Genomic DNA, 19,140 nt, shown 5'->3' on the forward strand with positions numbered 1-19,140 from the left:
GTCCACTTCCCCCAGGACAGGACAGCTGTTCCTAACTCATCTCAGGTTCTAAGTCTCTCACCACAGACTCACACAGTGGAGGAGCAACATGGAGATGGATCTGTCCACAAACCTCTGTTTTCTCCTAAGACAATAGAGATGTGTGTGTGTGTGTGTGTGTGTGTGTGTGTGTGTGTGTGTGTGTCTTGTTCTCTGATATCAAGGTAGTGGACGAAGGACTTGTCACTGCTTTTCTCTCCAGGATAACAGCAAAGCCAACCAGCCAGGGTGAAGTCTTCTCTTGTTAATGAATGCAAGAGAAGAATGTTTCTAACAGATCCGCATCCCAGATTACTCGTCTGAAGTCATGTTCCGTTAGACTTCAACACAATATACAACATTTAGATAGTCTCTTCTGTAATAAAAAAAAGATGAGAACCCAAGATCTAACTCTTTTTCTCATATAATAAACAGGTAATCTTTAGCAGACATAGTAAAGTGGAACTCACATAAAAATTGGGGTAGAAACTACATTTTAATAGAGATATTATCTCTAAAATTACAGATGGGTCACTGATTGATCACTCAACTGTAGTTGCTCATAAAGATAATCATTAACTCTTACCTTACACTCATCATAATGGAAGGGGGACATGGATCAAGATGCATTGTGCTCCTAAACTGACATGTTGAATTGAAACGCTTTGTGCAGCCACTTAAAGATTATTAAATATTTTTAATTCATCATGATAAAAGTATATCTGATGTTTCCTTTGTTATTTCTTTTAGAAAAACTGTCCTTGAAAGCCACCTGTCACTTAGTGGTGCACATGTTTGGGCCAGACATCATAAAACTGTGAGTACGACACAGTAAAGGTAAATCTGCTCTGGCTGCTGCAACCTGGGAGGAGGGCGGATTTCAATTCAGCCCTTTTCAAGGATGTGAGCATTTTATTTCATACCTTGTTAATTGTGGAACAGTGAGACCTGTTCTATATAGTTTGCCATTCTAGATAAAGTTCTGCTTAAATCACAGTGCAGGAATCCTGCTTAATCCTCTCTAAGGGCCTTTCAAAGGCAATTTCACACATAACACTGACAAAGGACCCAATCCTGTGCTGTTGGTCAGCAGAGTGGTTAGTTGATCCTCTCCCTCCAACCCTTCTCCCTCCAACCCCTCTCCCTCCTTGGACTCCCTGGCCTCATTCCTCCAGGGAACAAAGGTTCAACTTTCTTGGCCATGAAGGAAATGCAAATGAAAACTACATTGAGAGTTCATCTCAACCCAGCCAGAACAGCCATCACCAAGAAATCAAACACAAGAATGTGGGAGAAATAAATTCTTATACACTTTGGGGAGGGAATGTAAATTGGTTCAGCCAGTATGGAAATTTGTGTAGAGATTTCTATAAAACTACTAAAGGACCCAGCCACATAATCCCTGAGCATAGAACCAGAAGAATCAAATACCTGCACTGTCACATTTATCATGGCACTATTCACAATAGACAAGCTATAGAATCAGCCTAGGTATCCATGCTGATGAATAGATAAAGAAATTATAATATATATATATATATATATATATATATATACACACAATGGAGTTTTATTCAAACATAAAGAATGAAAATAGATAATTTGTAGGAAAATGAAACTAGAGATCATCATGTTAAGCAAAATAAGTGAGACCTAAAATACTGGGGAAAGTACTGTGGCTCACACTTGTAATCCTTGCTACTGAAGAGACAGACATGGAGAGGATCACAGTTTGAGCCACCTCAACAAAAAGTTTGCTTGTAACCAGCTCCCAACTCTGAACCAATGAAACCTGGTAGTAACACATATGTAAACCCAGTTATGAGGGAGACATCCATTGAAAGATAGTGGCTCAAGCAAGCCTGGCAATAAATAGAAGACCCTACTTGTCTAACTGAAGCAAATAGGGCCAGGGCCTTGGCTCTCCTGTTAGAGTTGAAGACCTAGCAAGTTGAAGACCCTGAGATCAAATTTCCACATCAGGTTCACTTGCTTGAGATTGTGTTCTACCTGAAGGCAAAGGAGAATGGGCTCTGCCTGATATTATGGTTTGGCTCTGGTGGGCCAGGATTGTTACAGATGGACTGGAATCCTTAGGTTAAAAACAGAGATTAAACAGACTCCTATTTATCACTCCCCAGTCCCCTAAATACCAGACCCCCCATAAAGACAGCATTCATTAATTAAACAAATGACCCATTAAGTTGAAAACAGATGTGAGAAAACAAGCATCCTCTCCTGATTTACAAGGCCTTGGTAGACATTAGTTGTGATCATGGGTTTTTATCTGTCACAGACAGCTTGCCCCAGTGCTTGAAAGACTTGGTCTCCTACATTCCCACCATGCCTGCCCCACCCTCCTCCACCCCTGGACAATAGGAGACTCTCAGGATGAATTCAAAGACCTTCTCAGAAAGAGAAGCCATTTTGTTAGCTCCTTCATTAGCTGGAATGCAACTTGGGGACCCACACTCCCAGCCTGAGCATCCTCACAGACACAGCTTGCCTCTATCTATGCAGAATTCTATGACCTGACCGTGTGGGATAAGATACATTTTTCTCTAGTACAAAGTAGATGAGGGTACAAGCAGAAGGGAAAAGGGTGGGCATCAATTCTTAAGGCCCCTTCTGCATTTGAAGGACTGATAGTCCTAGTTTAAAAAAAAAAAGAAAAATTATTAGAGAGTTTAAAAGGTGTTTGGATGTTCAATGAGCATGAAAACTGCTACTTGCTCACTGAGTAGGAAGCAAAGGTTTTCATTTGTTGTTGTTTTTACTCTTTCTAAATCTCATTTGCTATTCTGCATGTCTAGGCAAAATATCTCCTCTGGTGGTAGGGGGTTCTGAGCCTGTGTCAGGGAAATCAGGTGCAGATGAGAGTGGAACACGGAACAAATTCAATGTCTTCTATTCAGGCTCCAGGCCACATGGAGCAAAGGAACTCAGAGATTGACCTGTGGCTGAAGGCAGTCACAGAAACAAAAGCATTGTGGCCTGGTTTATGAAAAAGGAAGAGCAGGAAGTGGCATTGTGGCTCAAGTGGTAAAGCGCTAGCCTTGAGCTGAAGAGCTAAGGGACAGCACCCAGGCCCAGAGTTCAAGCCCCATGACCAACAAAAAAACAAAGAAAGAAAGAAAGAAGGAAAGAAAGAAAGAAAGAAAGAAAGAAAGAAAGAAAGAAAGAAAGAAAGAAAGAAAGAAAGAAAGAAAGAGAAAGAAAGAAAGAAAGAGAAAGAAAGAAAGAAAGAAAGAAAGAAAGAAAGAAAGAAAGAAAGAAAGAAAGAAAAGAGAAAAGAGAAAAGAGAAAAGAAAAGAGAAAAGAAAAGAAAAGAAAAGAAAAGAGCAGGAAGAGGAGGAGCTGGGAGGGGTACAAGAAGATGATGGTAGGGTAATCGTAATTGTGATTATGATAGTCATTGTGATTGCAGGGGCAGATCTAAATAACATAGGACGGACAACATCCTGTAACTCAAGGGCAGGGAGGTATCCAGACCTACAAAAGAGCTGAAAACAGGACGAGGAAACCAAGGAACCCAGGCTTCCTCACCCTATATCCCTGGGTTCTGTTCCCTGCTGTCTAGCTTTCCAGACAGTCCATATCGTGGGAAAGGACTTCCCCAGCTCACTATGGTTCCTCTTCTTAGGAGAATATCCCAGACTGAAACTGAAACATGATTGTTATTGTTGTTGTCATTGTTATCTCTAAATAGTTGCACATATCCATTATAAGCGTAAGACAACTTGATTAGTGAAGCCCCCTCTGTCATTCTGTATCTAGCCCAACTCCACCCACCCTCTCAAGTGACCTGGTTCCATTTTCACATCTGTATATTGAGAATTGCGACTATTTACACCCATCATTCCTGTTTCCATTCATCTACCCAACTGCCTTTAAGCTTCACCCACCTCAGACAGAACAAGTTCCAACTTCTTGGCGTTCATTTTGTTCAGCTATCAGTTGATTGGTCAAATGAGCTACACCATAAGAATCCACTCCTGTGTGTTCCATGCTCTAGTCAGTTTGACTGTGTATACACATATGGCTTACAATGTATTTTCATATATGTTTATGATTTAGATCTATCTTCCAGACATGAGAGAAAATATGTTCCAGTGTCTCTCTGAGCCTGATTTCCTTTCTGCAACATACATCTTTCCAGGTCCATTTGTTTCCCTGCAAATGACGTACATTATTCTTTCTGACATATGAATTAAATTCCATTGTGTACCTGCATACTACATTTTTTTAAAACTTACTCATCGGTTGTAGGGCATCTGAACAGTGAAGCAATGAACATGGGTGTATGGGTGTCTTTCTTAAATCCTGACTTGTAATCTCAAGTCCAAATTTTCCTTAGAGAGAATCTAATTGGTCAGCTGGCTGGAAGAGCACAGAGTCTAGTTACCCACCATCAATTGTGACCCCAAAATAGGAAATAGAATATTCCAGAAATACAGATCTAATCAGTTTTCATAACTTTTACTGTGAATAATATTAGAATTTCTATTTTTACTAATATGAATTATTGTTCATCTCTTATGATGCCTAATTTACAAGTTAAACTTTATAATGGGTGTGGGTGTACCCATACTATCTGCAATTTCCCGCATTTGTTAAAGTATCTTGGAAGTGTCCTGATATAAGTGCCCTGATATAAAATATGGAACTACTGACTACAGATGGTTTTCAGGTGTCCACCCCTTGGGAGAGAAGGCAGATAGTTGATGGTCATGTGATCCTGGAAGAAACCTCAAAAGTGTTTTCTATAATTCACCACTGTTCACCCATACCATTCAAGGATTTACCCCAATTGCATTTCCCAGTGGTTTGTGGTTTGTTGTTTTGGTTTAAATAAGTATTGTGCTTGAGTACTTTGCTATTTCATGCAAAGCAGCACATTTAATATGAATTTTTTTTGATCAGTAAAGTTTTTGGAAGTAACAAAATGGAAATGAACATCAAACTTTTGCTACTGCCCTTCAAACCTAGACACAAATCAAAGTATTTGAACATTTCCCATGACCATCCCCAGTCATAGAAACAAGTGAACTATATTGTGTTTTCTTCCAGAAGAATAAGAAACATGAACCAGGTGGCTCACACCTATAATCCCAGCTACTCAGGAGGCTGGGATCTGAGGATTGCAGCTCAAAGCTAGTCCAGACAGACAAATCCAAGAGACCCTTATCTCCAATTAACCAGCAAAAAAGTGTGCAGTTGAGGTATGGCTTAAGTGGTAGAGCACCAGCCCAGAGCAAAAACACTAAGTAAGAGCCTAAGGTCCTGAGTTTAAGCCAACATACCAACACCACACACACACACACACACACACACACACACACACACACACACACACACACAGAGTATAATATGCTTGTACTTTAAAGATGAAGACATAATTTGGGTTATAACTTAGAAAATAATTTAGGTTTTTAAGACTGCATCCTAAATTATGTTGTGCTATAAAGCCCTGTAAATTTCAAAATATTATTCTCATTAAAGGATAGCCCTGTCCATTGTCCCCTCCCCAATTGGCTTTGGGGCTTCCCTTATAGAGAATCTTATAACTCGGGGCTGTGCTGGCCTCTCTCTGTCCCCCAGGAGCTTGTTCTAAATGAAGGTAAGATCAGGGTGCAAGGTTATCATCAGCCCCTCCACCAAATGGGGCTCCAGGGTTGGGTGATGAGTTAAGGGCATGACAGCCCATTCTGGGCATCTACCTTCTTTTGAGATAGCTTCTATTCCTGCTGCCTGGAAAAGCTTACTGGCCTTTGCTCTGCCTATGTCCCTCCAGGCTCGGTACAGCTGTGAATGCAGATGTAGTGTGTCACACACTAGAATTTTGTAAGCAAGCTGCTGGACAACCCCAGTGCCATCTTTACCCGCTTCCCAAGGTGAGTAGGTTTCACTCTCATCACAAAGCAGTGCTCAGCCTCATCTGTTCCATGGTTTGGGAACAAGATGGTATTTCCAATTACTCTTTAGATTCACCCCTGACCCTTTCCCCAGGCTGTGAACAATGTCTTGGCTGTGCAGCTGTCACGGGCTGGGCTGGCATTGGGGAACAGAGCTGATCAGCTGACCCACTTCACCCCATACTGTGAAGGGCTTTTCTAGGAAAAGGACTAAACGTCTCACATTCTGGGAAAAAACTGGATAGTTGATTACCTTAGTTCAAGCTTTATTGTCTTTAATGAATCTATCGGTATAGGAAAGCATTCTTTCACAGCACTATCATTGGAAATCAGCTAACACATATTGGCTTTAACACATTAAAAAGTATTAATAAAAATGGTATCTCATAGGATTATTACTATCATTATCATTTAGAAACAGTTGTCCATAGCATCCTGTGTATTATGTTGAGCAACCTTTAATTGGATTGCAATCAGAAAGTAGGCTGCCCAAGTGAACACAATCCCCTCCCACACTCCAGACCAACATAGAATATTAAATCTAATTAGGCTTCACAGTAGTGATTTTCACAAGCTTCTTATCAGAAAAGATTTTCCATACCTCTTTTCCTGAAATTGTGGGTTGTTATGGTTTTCTGTATATGCTACAGTAGGCTTCTGCTTTAATGATCATTTTCTTTGTACTCATGTTGAAATGAAATCAGTTGTAATAACTTACATCCTAACCAAGGCACACAATTTTGCTGACTAGCAGTATTAAATATCATCAACCCGTCTCCTGAGGCAGGAAGATAGGTCGCCGACTTTGTGCCAACTACATTTCTCCAGTTCTTCCTGAGAAGCTGTGAGTTCCACTACTTTCTGGAAGTGTTAATTTTTTTAATTTTTAACTGAAGGGGAAAAAAAACCCATGACTCATGTTTAAATGGCAGGTGAATATCGTAGCATTGCCATGGTTGTTTGGTATTACAGAGGGAGCGTGTGTGTCATCTCTGTGTAGAACGCCAAGTGTGGTGGTCAGCTTTCATCCCTACAACAAAACTCCTGACAGAAGCAGTCTTTTAAAAAAGAGGGAAGGTTTGATCGTTACCTGCAGTTTCAGACCTTTCATGTCCACGGCGACTCTCTCGGCTCCATAGTGAGGAACATCATGGTGGTGGAAGAGTGGGAGGGGATAAAGCTGCTCATACCAGGTGGCCAGGAAGCAGAGAGAGAGAGAGAGACAGAGACAGAGACAGAGACAGAGAGACAGAAACACAGAGAGACAGACAGAGACAGAGACAGACTGAGAAGAGGAGCAAGGAGCCCCCCCCCACAGGGCACACTCCTGAGGCTTTCCAGCATCCCCAGGTCACCCATTAAGTTATGAACCCCCACTGAAGGATGAGTCCGCTGACACCCAGGCCTTCCCCAGCGCTCCACCCCTGGGCCTGCTCCCTGGAGAGCCAGGCCCTCAGCTCATGGGCTATGGGGGACAGTTCCCACCCAAAGCACAGCAGCCAGGGATGTAGGCTTTACAAGTTCCATAATGGCATCATGTCGCACGTGCCATAAACCTATAGCTGTACAGGCTCACAGAGTGCTCCACTTCAAATTGCCCCCTTTAAAATGGTAGTCTTTAGTTCTCTACATCCAGATCTTCTTCACTTCCTTGTGTCCCGTGTACAATTCCAATTCACCTCAGCCCTGTGCTGCAGCTGGTGGGGAGCTGGAAGGATTTCCATCTCCAAGTGACCAGCGTGGGCCCTAGCTGCACATCCATTGCTTCTGGCCTGCTTGCTTCTGCTCCCTCCCCAGCTCCCTTCACTTCCTGAGGGTGAGGGGCTTAAATCTTAAATCTTAAATCCCCCTCAGGGCTTCTATCTATGCAGATGACCCTGTTGGTATTGAACCTGGACAGCTTTAGTCTCTTCTGCCTAGAGATTTCCATGACTAGCAGGAATCCTTGTCTACTGACCACTCTCTGTGGGTCAAGAGGCCACTGTCCATCTTGCTCAGACCCTTTCCCCCACTCTACACACACACAGGTGCCATATGCAGGATGCAGGCTTTATTATTACCCCTTGGTCACAAGTGGGGACTGAGGACTAGAGGGTCAGTATCTGAGCTGTCCCTGTTCTTCTGCTTGCAGGGATGGACTAGGGTTCTTACCACCAAGTCACTGCTTCTGAAACTACCCTAGGTGTCTCTTAGCAACAGCCCACTGAAATCCCACCACCACCAGAAAAGCTCAGTGTTACAACATTATCTGCTCCCCTTTAAATATTTTAAACTGAGTTCTTTGTTCTCAGAGTTTGCATTACATCAAAGTTGCATCTAATTTGTTGTACCTAATTTGTGACCAGGAAGGAGATCCTGCTCTTAGCTTTTGAGGACATGTTTTTAGATAGTGTATATACTTTTTCTTCATCTCCATGTCATTCAAACCATTCTAAAAAGAAACAAAAACATGCAGGGACTGGGAATGTGGCTTAGTGATAAAGTGGTAGAGTGATAGAGTGCATGAGGCCCTGGGTTTGATTCCTCAGAACCACATAAGCAGAAAAAGGCGGAAGTGGCACTGTGGCTCAAGTGGTAAAGCACTAGCCTGAGCTGAAGAGCTGAGGGACAGTGCCCAGGCCCAGAGTTCAGGTCTCACTACAGACAAATAAATAAATAAAGCATGCAGGAATTATTATTAAGAATTATCTAGTTACTGAAGGTGAGTTTAATGTATGGATAACAGATGTAAAAAAGTTCACCCCATCAAAAATATTCCACATGACTATCCTAGTGAATACCCCTAAACTGGCCATTATCCTAAAATTCCATCACGTTAGTTTATTTATGTAAAATCCTAATTTCATACTTCATCTAAGTGGAATTATACATTATAGAAGGTTCCCAAGTTACAATGGTAGTAGGACTTTTTCTTCTCCTCCTTCTCCTCCCCCTCCTCCTCTTCCTCCCACTCCTCTTCCCCCTCCCCCTCCTCCTCCTCCTCTCCCTCCTCCTCCTCCTCTCTCTCCTCCTCCTCTTACTCCTCCTCCTCCTTTTCCTTTTTCTATATACTAGGACTCAAACCCAGGACGTTGTGTTTGCCAGGCAGGTACTCTACTGCCGATCCAGGTCCCCAGCTATTTTTGCTCTGGGACTCACTATTTGCCCAGCTGGCCTGGACCTCTGTCCTCCTATTTATGCTCCCTGCCATTTATGTACCCCACCACACCCAGCCTGTTCTTTGGACATGTGGGTCTTAAGAACTTTGTTCCTGAACTGACATTCAACCACAGTCCTCTTGATCTCAGCTTCCCAAATAGCTGAGATTACAAGCATGAGTCACTGTACCCAGCTCTGACTTAGAATTTTTTGACTTACCAATTACGCAAAAGCAATATGCATGCACATTCTGAGTTTTAAAGTTTGATCTGTTTTGGAACTGTTGAAAGGAAGCTGCCCCTTTCTTTGAGAATCAGGGCAGTGGCAGTGAACTGTGGCTTCTTGTCAGCCCCAAAGTCACCGGGGCAAACACCAGTGACTCTGTAACACTCGTTGCCAGCATTTGGGGATATGGTGTTTTCAAAGCCCAGCCTGTCTACTGAATACCCATCTGCGTGTGTTCACGAGGCAGTCAACACTGCGTGGTAAAACAGGCTGCATGTGAGACATGGATGGGTTTGCCCAACTCTAAACTAATGTAAATGTTTTGGCACATGGCGGTAGCAGGGAAAGCTGTATTGATGGGTGGGTTAGGCATAGTGAATGCATTTGCCATCTCATCTCAACTCTCACCTTCTCCATTGGCTTATCCCAAACTCACCCAATAAAATCGTGACTCAGCTCTCCACCATCAACATCAGGTACTTTCCAGTGCTCACAGTGTGCTGATGCTGTTCCAGATGCTTTCTGTTTGTTTCTCCTTTTGATTGTTGTTCTTGTGGTCCACGTTTCATAGAGTAAGCTGTTGAAGCCATGCAGGTTTCCTTAAAGCCTGTGGTGAGGGAAGGGGAGAGAAGAAGTTGTGTGTGGGAAGACTAAAAGGTCAGGCAGGCATTAGTTTTAAGACTTTATTGGGGGGGGGGGAGTATTGGAAATTGTATCCAAGGCCTCCTGTACTTGCCAGGCTGGCACTTTACCAGCTGTACTTCCAGCCCTTTTATTACCATATATTAGTTATACAAGTGAGAATTTATATGGCCTTTCCACATATGCATGCAATGCAGCCCAGATTCCCCCCTCCATCTCTTTCCCCCATTGCCCCACCCCACTTCTGAAACAGTTTCAGCTGGCTTCTTCCTTCGGCTTTCACACAAGCATGTAAAGTAGATGGATCTTGTTTATACTCATCCATCCTCTCCCTTGCTCCTCCCTCTTCCCAGCAGAGCTCATTTCTACTTTCCTGTCACTCATTTTTTATTGCATTTACATTAGTATGCATTTGTAGTGTGAGAGGGTCTCACTGTGATATTTCCATGGATGCCTGGCGCAATGAACTCTAAATGAATTCACCTCCTCCGCAATTTAGTGTCTATTGATTGTACAGAGGGGGTTTTATTGCCTCCCCTTCCTCTCATCTGTACACAAAACAGAACAGTGATCCTGGTGTGTGTGTGTGTACACACGTGTGTGTGTGTCTGTATGCGAACGCCTGACTCTGACACCACAGCTCACAAACCAGAATTGAATGCAGTTCCTTTGTGCATAGCCAGTGCCTCTTTAACTCTCTTTTGTAGGATCCAGGTGTGACATAGCAAGTCCACACTTGGGCCTGGGGCACCCCAACTCCTTAGTTTCCTGCTGCTCCCTTCTGGGCACCCAGACTCGAGGTTCTCAGGAAGACCCTTGTAGCTTTGAGCAGCCTCCTCCAAATCTGGGTGTGCTAGTGGGATCTGCTGTATTCACAACGACTCGGCACACTAACGCACTCAGGTCTGACTCCATCCCCCACTGAGCCTTCTTAAAAGAACGCATAGTCACTGAGAGCTTTCCTTTTCTTCAGTGCTCGGAGGCCTCCAGCCAGTGGGAAAAATGACTATCTTAGGAAAGCAACCAGACTTGAAAGTAGCTTTTTCCTTGGCGAATCCAATTTGGACAGGGACCAGCTCTCAGGTGGTAGATGTTTACAAATTTGTGTAGGAGTGGAGAAGTCAGGGGTCTCTGAAAGCCTAAATCACAGTAAGCTGTCAGCCATGGGTCGCATCAGGAAAGAATGAGCTTGAACTGAACCTGCATATCAATAATATGACCTCCAACAATGTCTTGTTCCCACTGGGAAATAAACAATCTGTTTTCTAAATATCAGGAGTCAAATAAAACCTCTAGCATCTTTTTTTTTTTTTGAGGGGGGTCCATTCGTGGGGCCTGAACTCTGGGCCTGGGCGCTGTCCCTCAGCTCTTCAGCTCAAGGCTAGCGCTCTACCACTTAAGCCACAGCGCCACTTCCGGCTTTTTTCTTTTTGCTTATGTGGTGCTAAGGAATGGAACCCAGGGCCTCAGGCATGCAAGGCAAGTGCTCTACCACTGAGCCACCTTCCCAGTCCCTAGCATCTATGTTAATATAGTGTCTTAGTTCATTCCAAGTTGTTAGGGTGTTGGGGGGGGGGAAATTACCGCGGAGAGGAAACTGACATTTTTCTCAGATTTGTTAAGCAGGCATTTGTATTCTCCTCTGAATACTGCACTTAGTCTTGTGAGCTCAAACATGCCCTCAAATATGCTATCATCTAGACTTCCCCTTGCTCTATTTCTCTTAATAGCCTTTCCATTTTGCTGTGATTTCAGATTTACAAAAAGTCACAAGACTGCTACAGAGAATAGACATTTTTCCTGAGCTCAATTTCCTGATATTGACATCTTAACATGCTCAGAACCAAGGAAACCAACATTGCTATTTCCTATACATTGTAGCTAATGTGTATACATGGTGTATTTGCATTGGATAGGTTGAGTAGTAATCTAATTAGAGATGCGTATGGGTATTGGGGATACCAATCCCCAATCCTAGCTACTCCAGAAGCAGAGATTGAGAAGACTAGTTTAAGGCAAGCCTAGCAATGAGACCTCATCTCAACCAAATAGGCAGGAATAGCTGTCATCACAACTGTAGAGAAGTTGATCCATACAGTAAGATCACTGATCCAGGCCAATCTAGCAAAAGTCTGTGAGACTCTATCTCAACAGAGACACCATTGGAAATTCTTTTGGCCCTGCTGCTGTGTTCTTTGATAGGATTCCATCATTGTATTTTAAGTACTTCTTTCCTTTCTGGCACTATCAGATGACCCAAGTACATATTATCATGTTGTGTTTTTATTTTCATTAAATCAACCATTTCCCCTGGGAGCTTTCTTTCCTTTCATTGGAGACTGGGTATTTATTGCTCCTGGGATATCATTGCTTTTAAACCTTTTTAATAAAGAGCAATATGAAAAATGTATATGCAACCCACAGACACCTCCATGTCTACTATTATTTGTGCATCCATCTTACATGTGTGTATGCACATGGGTAGGTATAGACACAAGTTCATAATAACATGCCTTCAAATTTAACCTAGATGTTTATCATTCCTTACAGTGAAATTAATCTCAAATGAGCTAATGGTGAATCACAAAGAATAGGACTGTATCTGGGTGATTTATGTATAACTTGTAATCCAAAAGGCAGAAAGGTAAATATTAATATACATGACTAGCAAAGTAACCCACAAAAACAAACAAAAAAAACTGTCCAAAACACAAATGCCAAACTAGAAAAATGTTTTTGCAAAGTAATGCCTAAAGAATTATTTTCTCTATGACTCAAAGAACTTTTAAGAAGCAAAAACTTTTTAAATATTTTTTATTGTAAAGATACCGGACAGAGAAGTTACAGGGCAACTATCTGTCTCTCGAGAACATGAAATTTTTTTCCTCTAGAGCTCAAGAAAAGCTAATGACTTTAATGAATGTGAAGAACTCTAAAAGATCCTTTGAAGTACAACGTTTTAATCAGTGGTCTCCAGCATCCACTCTTAGCCCTCTTCTTCACCTAATTATCACCCACTTGAGAGCTCAGATTGGAAATTATTTCCTCTAAGTTCTTCCTCCTAAGTGAAGCCAAGATTCTGCTCTAGTCTTTGGACTCCATTCCTCTAGCACTTCTTACAATTGTATTAAATACTTATAAAAGTATTATTCAATGTGTGCCTCCCTGTTGGGTATAAAGTCCACGAGAGCATGGATTGTCTGGCTGTTTTATTTCTCAAATGTGGTATTATTCCCTGCAATTGCCCTAAGAACCTGGCGCACCCCTCTGCATCTATTAATTGTTCAATAAGTATTTGTTGAATGAATAATATAGAAAGAATAGTACCTTTCCTTATTCCCCACAAATAATCCACATCTTAAACTCCAAGACCTATAAATGTGTTATCTAACAAGGCAAAAGGAAATCTGGGGATTTGATTTAGATAAGGAGATTATCTGGGATTATCTGTGAGTGTCTGATATAATCTCAAGAGATCTTACAACACAGGGCTAAAGGTAAGGTGTCAACCTTCTGGTTCCATTGGCAAGACTCAAAAGATAATCTTTTTCCTTGTTTCTGCCCTTAGCATTTACTTAGTTGAGTTCTTATAAGAGGCAAGCTTTGAGTTGAGAATGGTGGTGCATGCCTGTAGCCCCAAGTACTAGGAGATAGAGGTAGGAATACTGAGTTTGAGGCTAACCAATGTGAAGGGATTGGCTAGCCTCAAGAAGGGATAGAGATAAGGCTCAAGTAGTAGCCCCTATGCCCAGCATATGGAAGGTCTTGAGTTCACTACCCAGAACTGCACTGAAATAAAATAAAATAATACAAAAACAAAATAAAACAAAAACAAAAAGCAAATTTTAGGATCAGAGTGAGAAGAAAGTACCACAAAGGTAGACATCAAAGTGATGGAACCATCAACTAAGGAAACACTAAGGCAATAATTTGCTCCTTTATTAAACAACAAACAAACAAAAATGACAGCCACTAAGAACACAGTAAAAAGTCTACAATCTAGAAGGGGCCCTCATCAGAAAATGACCAGGCTGGCACCTTGAATCTGACCATGTGATTACTGAGGGTAACCTGTGCATGCTGGGAAACACCTCTCCCATGAGTGAGACCTGAATGATTCCAGGTATGCTCAGATTAGTATTATAACTAGCTAAGTTTACTCTGTGTTGCCTAAAACAATGATTCAGAGTGATCTGGTGGCTCTGGCTGCCTTTCAGTAAGTTTCCTTAGATTTTAGCAGAAACAAAAAAGAGAACCACCTTGAAGTTGTGTTAGCAGTTCTTAAAGTGGACAGCAAATTTTTCTCCCATTTAGTGTAGGAGTTTTCCTCTAAGGTAGACAAAAGTTAACAACAGAAATAGCAAGATCAATATTGAACCCACCCAGATGCCCCTCAGTAGATGAGTGGATCAAGAAAATATGGTATATATATACAATGGAATTCTATGCTTCCATCAGAAAGAATGGCAATGCCCCATTTGTTAAGAAATGGAAAGACTTGAAAAAAAATCATATTAAGTGAAGTTTTTCAGTCCCAAAGAAATTTACATCCCACAGTTTCCCTTATTTGCAATAATTAGTGTCATATAGGATAATCTTATCAGATGAGCTGAAAAGCTCAAAAACCATGTACAAATGACCATATAAGATGATGCTAAGTGAATTGAACCCAAAGATATGGACACAAGAGGTCTGTCTTTATTGTTATTGTTTTAAATGCTCCATGTGATTTTAGTAGTTGTTGTTTCCTTTGTATGTTCTTTCCCCATGGCATATCCCCTGTTGTCACTGTACTCAATTTTGGTAGCCTGTATCTTGTATATACATATGTCTAATCTGGGAAGGGGAGGGGGAATAACAAAATGCTGAAACAAGGACATGGGATGACCCATTGCAACAAGGATACCCACAGGACAGTATATTGGAAACAAACTTTACAACTTCAGGTGGTGAGGTGGGGTGATAGGAGTGTGGGAGGTGGGAGAGGGATGGGATAGTGGGTAACAAGAAAGGGAAAGAGTAACAAGGATCAACAAGTAATGTACTCATTGGCTTACTCATGTAACTCTAACCCCTCCGTACAACATCTTAACAATAAAATTTTTAAAAAAAGAAAGAAAGAACCCCTTCAGTTAAAAAAAAAAAAGAAATAGCAAGATCAAATATGCTAATGACACTAACACCTATGCAATGCCAAATTAGCCTAGAAGAAAGAAAAAAATGTGGCCAATGATAAAATATATATGAAGAGACATTCAGCAGTTAAAGAAAATTTGTTTGAAAAGAGAAGCCTTTTGCCTTTGCTTTTTTTTTATCCCTGAAAAAGAAAATATCATGAACTTGACTTCATTTTTTCCATTTAACTTAAACATAAATGCCACCAGAGCTGGAAAATATCAGAACCTGAAAATCAAATTGTGCTTTGATAGAGCTAAATCCTAGGTATTAGAAAATAGCCACTCTGAGATGCTGTAGAGCACTGATACAAAAATAGACCAACAAATTCCACCGAAAGGCCAGATGTGCCAATATTTGATAATAAAAAAAAGTATAAGCAGTGGACATTTTTGCTTTTGTCTTTCGATTTAATAGGCTTAATGCCTTTGTCTGCACTAGAAAACCGGACATGTGCTATGGTTCAAGTGGTAGAGCGCTCAACTTGAGCTGAAGAGCTCAGGGTCAACACCCAAGCCCAGAGTTCAAGCCCCACAACTGACAAAAGAAAAAACAAGAAAAAGCTTTCATGGGAACCCATCACTGTGGTCAAGAAAGTGAAGTAGGCACAAAGCACTTTCTGTACATTGCTAATCTCTAGTGCTGTCATTGATCACAAAGATCTTGATCTCAACTAAAAATTACTGACTAGTTAAACTCATGCCTACAGTACTGTTTTTTCTTCCTTCCTTTATACCTAAGAGTCCCAGACATCTTTCAAATGTCAGATATGATGTACAAACTAGGGAATGTGTCCAATTTAAGAAGACTCTTCCTAAACTATCAGGGTACAAGATACCTAGTCTCCAAAGAATTCCTGTATATCATTTTCCTCATATGCTTCCCACCCTAACCAATAAGCCTGAATGCATTTCCTTAGAAGCTTTGAGTGTTTGAGAAATCCAAAAGATGCCATTTCTACACAGTGGCTTAAGGCCTCAAATATGTGAATGTGTCCCATAGCTTTTACAGAGGAGAATTTAATTCTCAGATTTCCCACATTTTTTTTGCCAGTCCTAGGGCTTGAACTCTGGGCCTGAGCTTCATTTGCTCAAGGCTAGCACTCTACCACAGCACCACTTCTGGCTGTTTCTGTTTATGTGGTACTGAGGAATCAAACCCAGGGCTTCAGGTGTGCTAGGCAAACACTCTACCACTAGGCCACATTCCCAGTCCCCACATATTTTTTTAAAACTTAGAACAAAAATAAGTTTTCCTTTTTTTCATGTTTTTATTGTAGAAATACTGTACAGAGGGGTTACAGTTACATGAGTATGGTAATGAGTACATTTCCTATAGAGCATTGTTACCTTCTCCTTCATTTTTCTCCTATCATCCCTTCCTACCCCATCTCCCCAACTCCTCTACCCCCCAAATTGTAAAGTTCGTTTTCAACATAGTGTCTTGTACATCTCATTGTTACAATGGGTCAACCTGTATCCTTATTTCACCTTTTTGTTATTTCCTTTCCCCTCCCCAAATTAGAAAAATCTATATATAAGATGTAGGGCACTGACATCAAATACAGTGAAAATGGGTTATACCATGGGGGAAGAACATACAAAAAAAATCACATACCACATTTTAAATATGTTAAAAACAATAGCAATCAAAAACAAAGCAGTTGTGTCCCTATCATTTCACTTAATATCATCTTATATGGTCATATGTGCATAGCTTTCGACCTTTTCTGCTTCTCCTAGACTTATACTAGTTATTGCAAATAAGGGAAACCATGGGACCTTCTTTGGGCCTGGCTTACTTCAATTAATATAATTTTTTTCCAAGTCTTTCCATTTCCTAACAAGTGGGGCAGTGTCATTCTTTCTGATGGAGGCATAGAATTCCATTGAGTATATATACCATATTTTCTTGATCCATTCATCTACTGAGGGGCATCGGGGTTGGTTCTGTATCTTAGCTATGGTAAATAATGCTGCAATAAACGTAGCTGTGCTGCTAGCTTTAGTATGGTCTTGTTTGTGATTGTTTGGGTAAATGCCCAAAAGTGGGATTGCTGGGTCATAGGGGAGCTCTATGCGGAGTCTTTTGAGGAACCTCCATACTGCTTTCCAAAGTTTACACTCCCACCAAAATACAGTAGGGTTCCCTTTTGGCCACATCCCCTCCAGCACCTGTTATTAGATTTCTTGATTATAGCCATTCTAGCAGGGGTGAGAACCTCAATGTTGTTTTGATTTGCATTTCTTTTATGGCTAGAGAAGTTGAACATTTCTTCACGTGTCTATTGGCCATTCTTATTTCCTCTTCAGAGAAGTTTCTCTTTTTTTTTTTGGGTGGGGGGGTGTCTGGTCATGGGGCCTGAACTCTAGGCCTGGACGCTGTCCCTCAGCTCTTCAGTTCAAAGCTAGGGCTCTACCTCTTGAGTCACAGCGCCACTTCAGCTTTTATCTTTTTGCTTATGTGGTGCTGAGGAATCGAACCGAGGGCCTCATGCATGCAAGGCAAGTGCTCTACCACTGAGCCACCCTCCCAGCCCCAGGGAAGTTTCTCCTTAAATCTTTAGCCCACTTATTTATCTGGCAGTTATTTATTTGAGGATTTATTGTAGGGAGATATAATTTTTTGAGTTCTAAGTATATTCTTTACCATACCTATTAGCATCTCCATGAACAGAGCAAAGAGCATGGATCATCTGCCAAAGAAGTCTAAATTACACCTGGATCATGTGCTTATTGACTCTGTGACTTATGGCAAATCATTTATTTACTCTAAGCCTCAGTTTACCTCATCTGTAAAAAAGGAAGACTAGTCACTATAACTTAACATATTGTATGCTATATTCTAATTATAGTTTACTGTAGGTCTTCACTCCCCAGATTATAAAGATTATGTCCCTAGCAAACAAGTTATGGCAAAACATAGAATATATACTCAGTAAGTGATTTGTGGAATGAATAAATGGAATGAATGACCACATGAGGCTGATAGAAAGAATGTCTTCTTTCTCTTTTCATTATCAATCATACAGTTGCTGCCATGAAATTTCCAGCCAGATATTTATCTTCTTGACACACAGAGTGAGCTCCCTGTCTTGATCATCTTAGCTTTTGTATCAAACCATCCTTGCCCTCTGGGAGCTATGCTTGCTGTTTTCCAAGGTCTTGGCAAAAGCTCTTGAGTTATAGTCTCTTGCTTGGATTAAAATGTCAGGTTTACTTCATTCTTGGAAAATTGTGTGGCTTGGTGGCAAAGTGGCTGAGGTCTCAAAACTTGAGTATCAATCTTATCTGTCTGCTGAGGAGCCCTGGTTAAATTGGATCATCTCTCTGGCTCTTAATTTCTCATTTCATTTATATGTTGCATATATTTCTTCTCAGAGCAGCTTCAGAATACTGAGAAAAGAGCATAATTTGTGTAGGTTGTTTTTGTAATTATTGGAATTTTTCCAGTTGTGTATTAGTAACACCACAACCTAAAATAAAAGTGCCAATTATTATAATCATTAGTGTCTAGATCCAGGGTCTACCCTCATAGTCTAGAAACTCCATTTTCTTATTAAGGACACTTAGAGGAGAAGAAAGCACCACAATTCTGAAGCCTGAAAGCTCTAGGTTCAGCTCAGCATGAGATTCGCCCCCTTCCCCAAACTGTGAAATCCCAGCTGAGCCACTTTGTTTCTGGGAACACCTGATGTAAAGCGGGGAGATTGTAAACTTTCTGGGAGTGATGAGAGATTGAACTCACATTGCAAGGCCTCTGAGAGACCCTATGGGAAGAAAACAGCACCTGCACATAGCTATTCCACATCTGGAGTCAAATCATGAACTTATTCATGCAACCCTGACCCCTGAATCCCTCAAGGACATCTCAATGATCCTTGTCTTTGTGATTACAGTTATCTTAAATCAGCCAGGTGAGGACTTTCCTTGGGTAGTGCTCAAAAGTGGGGCCAGGAGTGGCTTCTGGAACTTTCCTCCACTCCTTCACTTGTTCACTGGATACAGTCTCTGCTATTTTTTTCAGT

At 41.3% G+C, this 19,140-nt stretch overlaps 1 protein-coding gene across 3 annotated transcripts in view; it reads left to right on the top strand.

The window, feature by feature from the left end:
- The window catches only part of Aoah (acyloxyacyl hydrolase), a 152,881-nt gene that overhangs the window by 33,311 nt on the left and 100,430 nt on the right, over window positions 1–19,140 (top strand). For all 3 annotated transcript variants that reach the window (XM_070014188.1, XM_070014189.1, XM_070014190.1), the window contains 2 exons: window positions 769–835; window positions 5,813–5,912. In XM_070014188.1, the coding sequence (XP_069870289.1) occupies window positions 769–835; window positions 5,813–5,912 (167 nt within the window). The remainder of the gene's footprint in view (window positions 1–768; window positions 836–5,812; window positions 5,913–19,140) is intronic.

This window comes from Dipodomys merriami, unplaced genomic scaffold, assembly GCF_024711535.1.
Source record: "Dipodomys merriami isolate MVZ:Mamm:240054 unplaced genomic scaffold, mDipMer1.0.p SCAF_94, whole genome shotgun sequence".
NCBI classification, from domain to species: Eukaryota; Metazoa; Chordata; class Mammalia; order Rodentia; family Heteromyidae; genus Dipodomys; species Dipodomys merriami.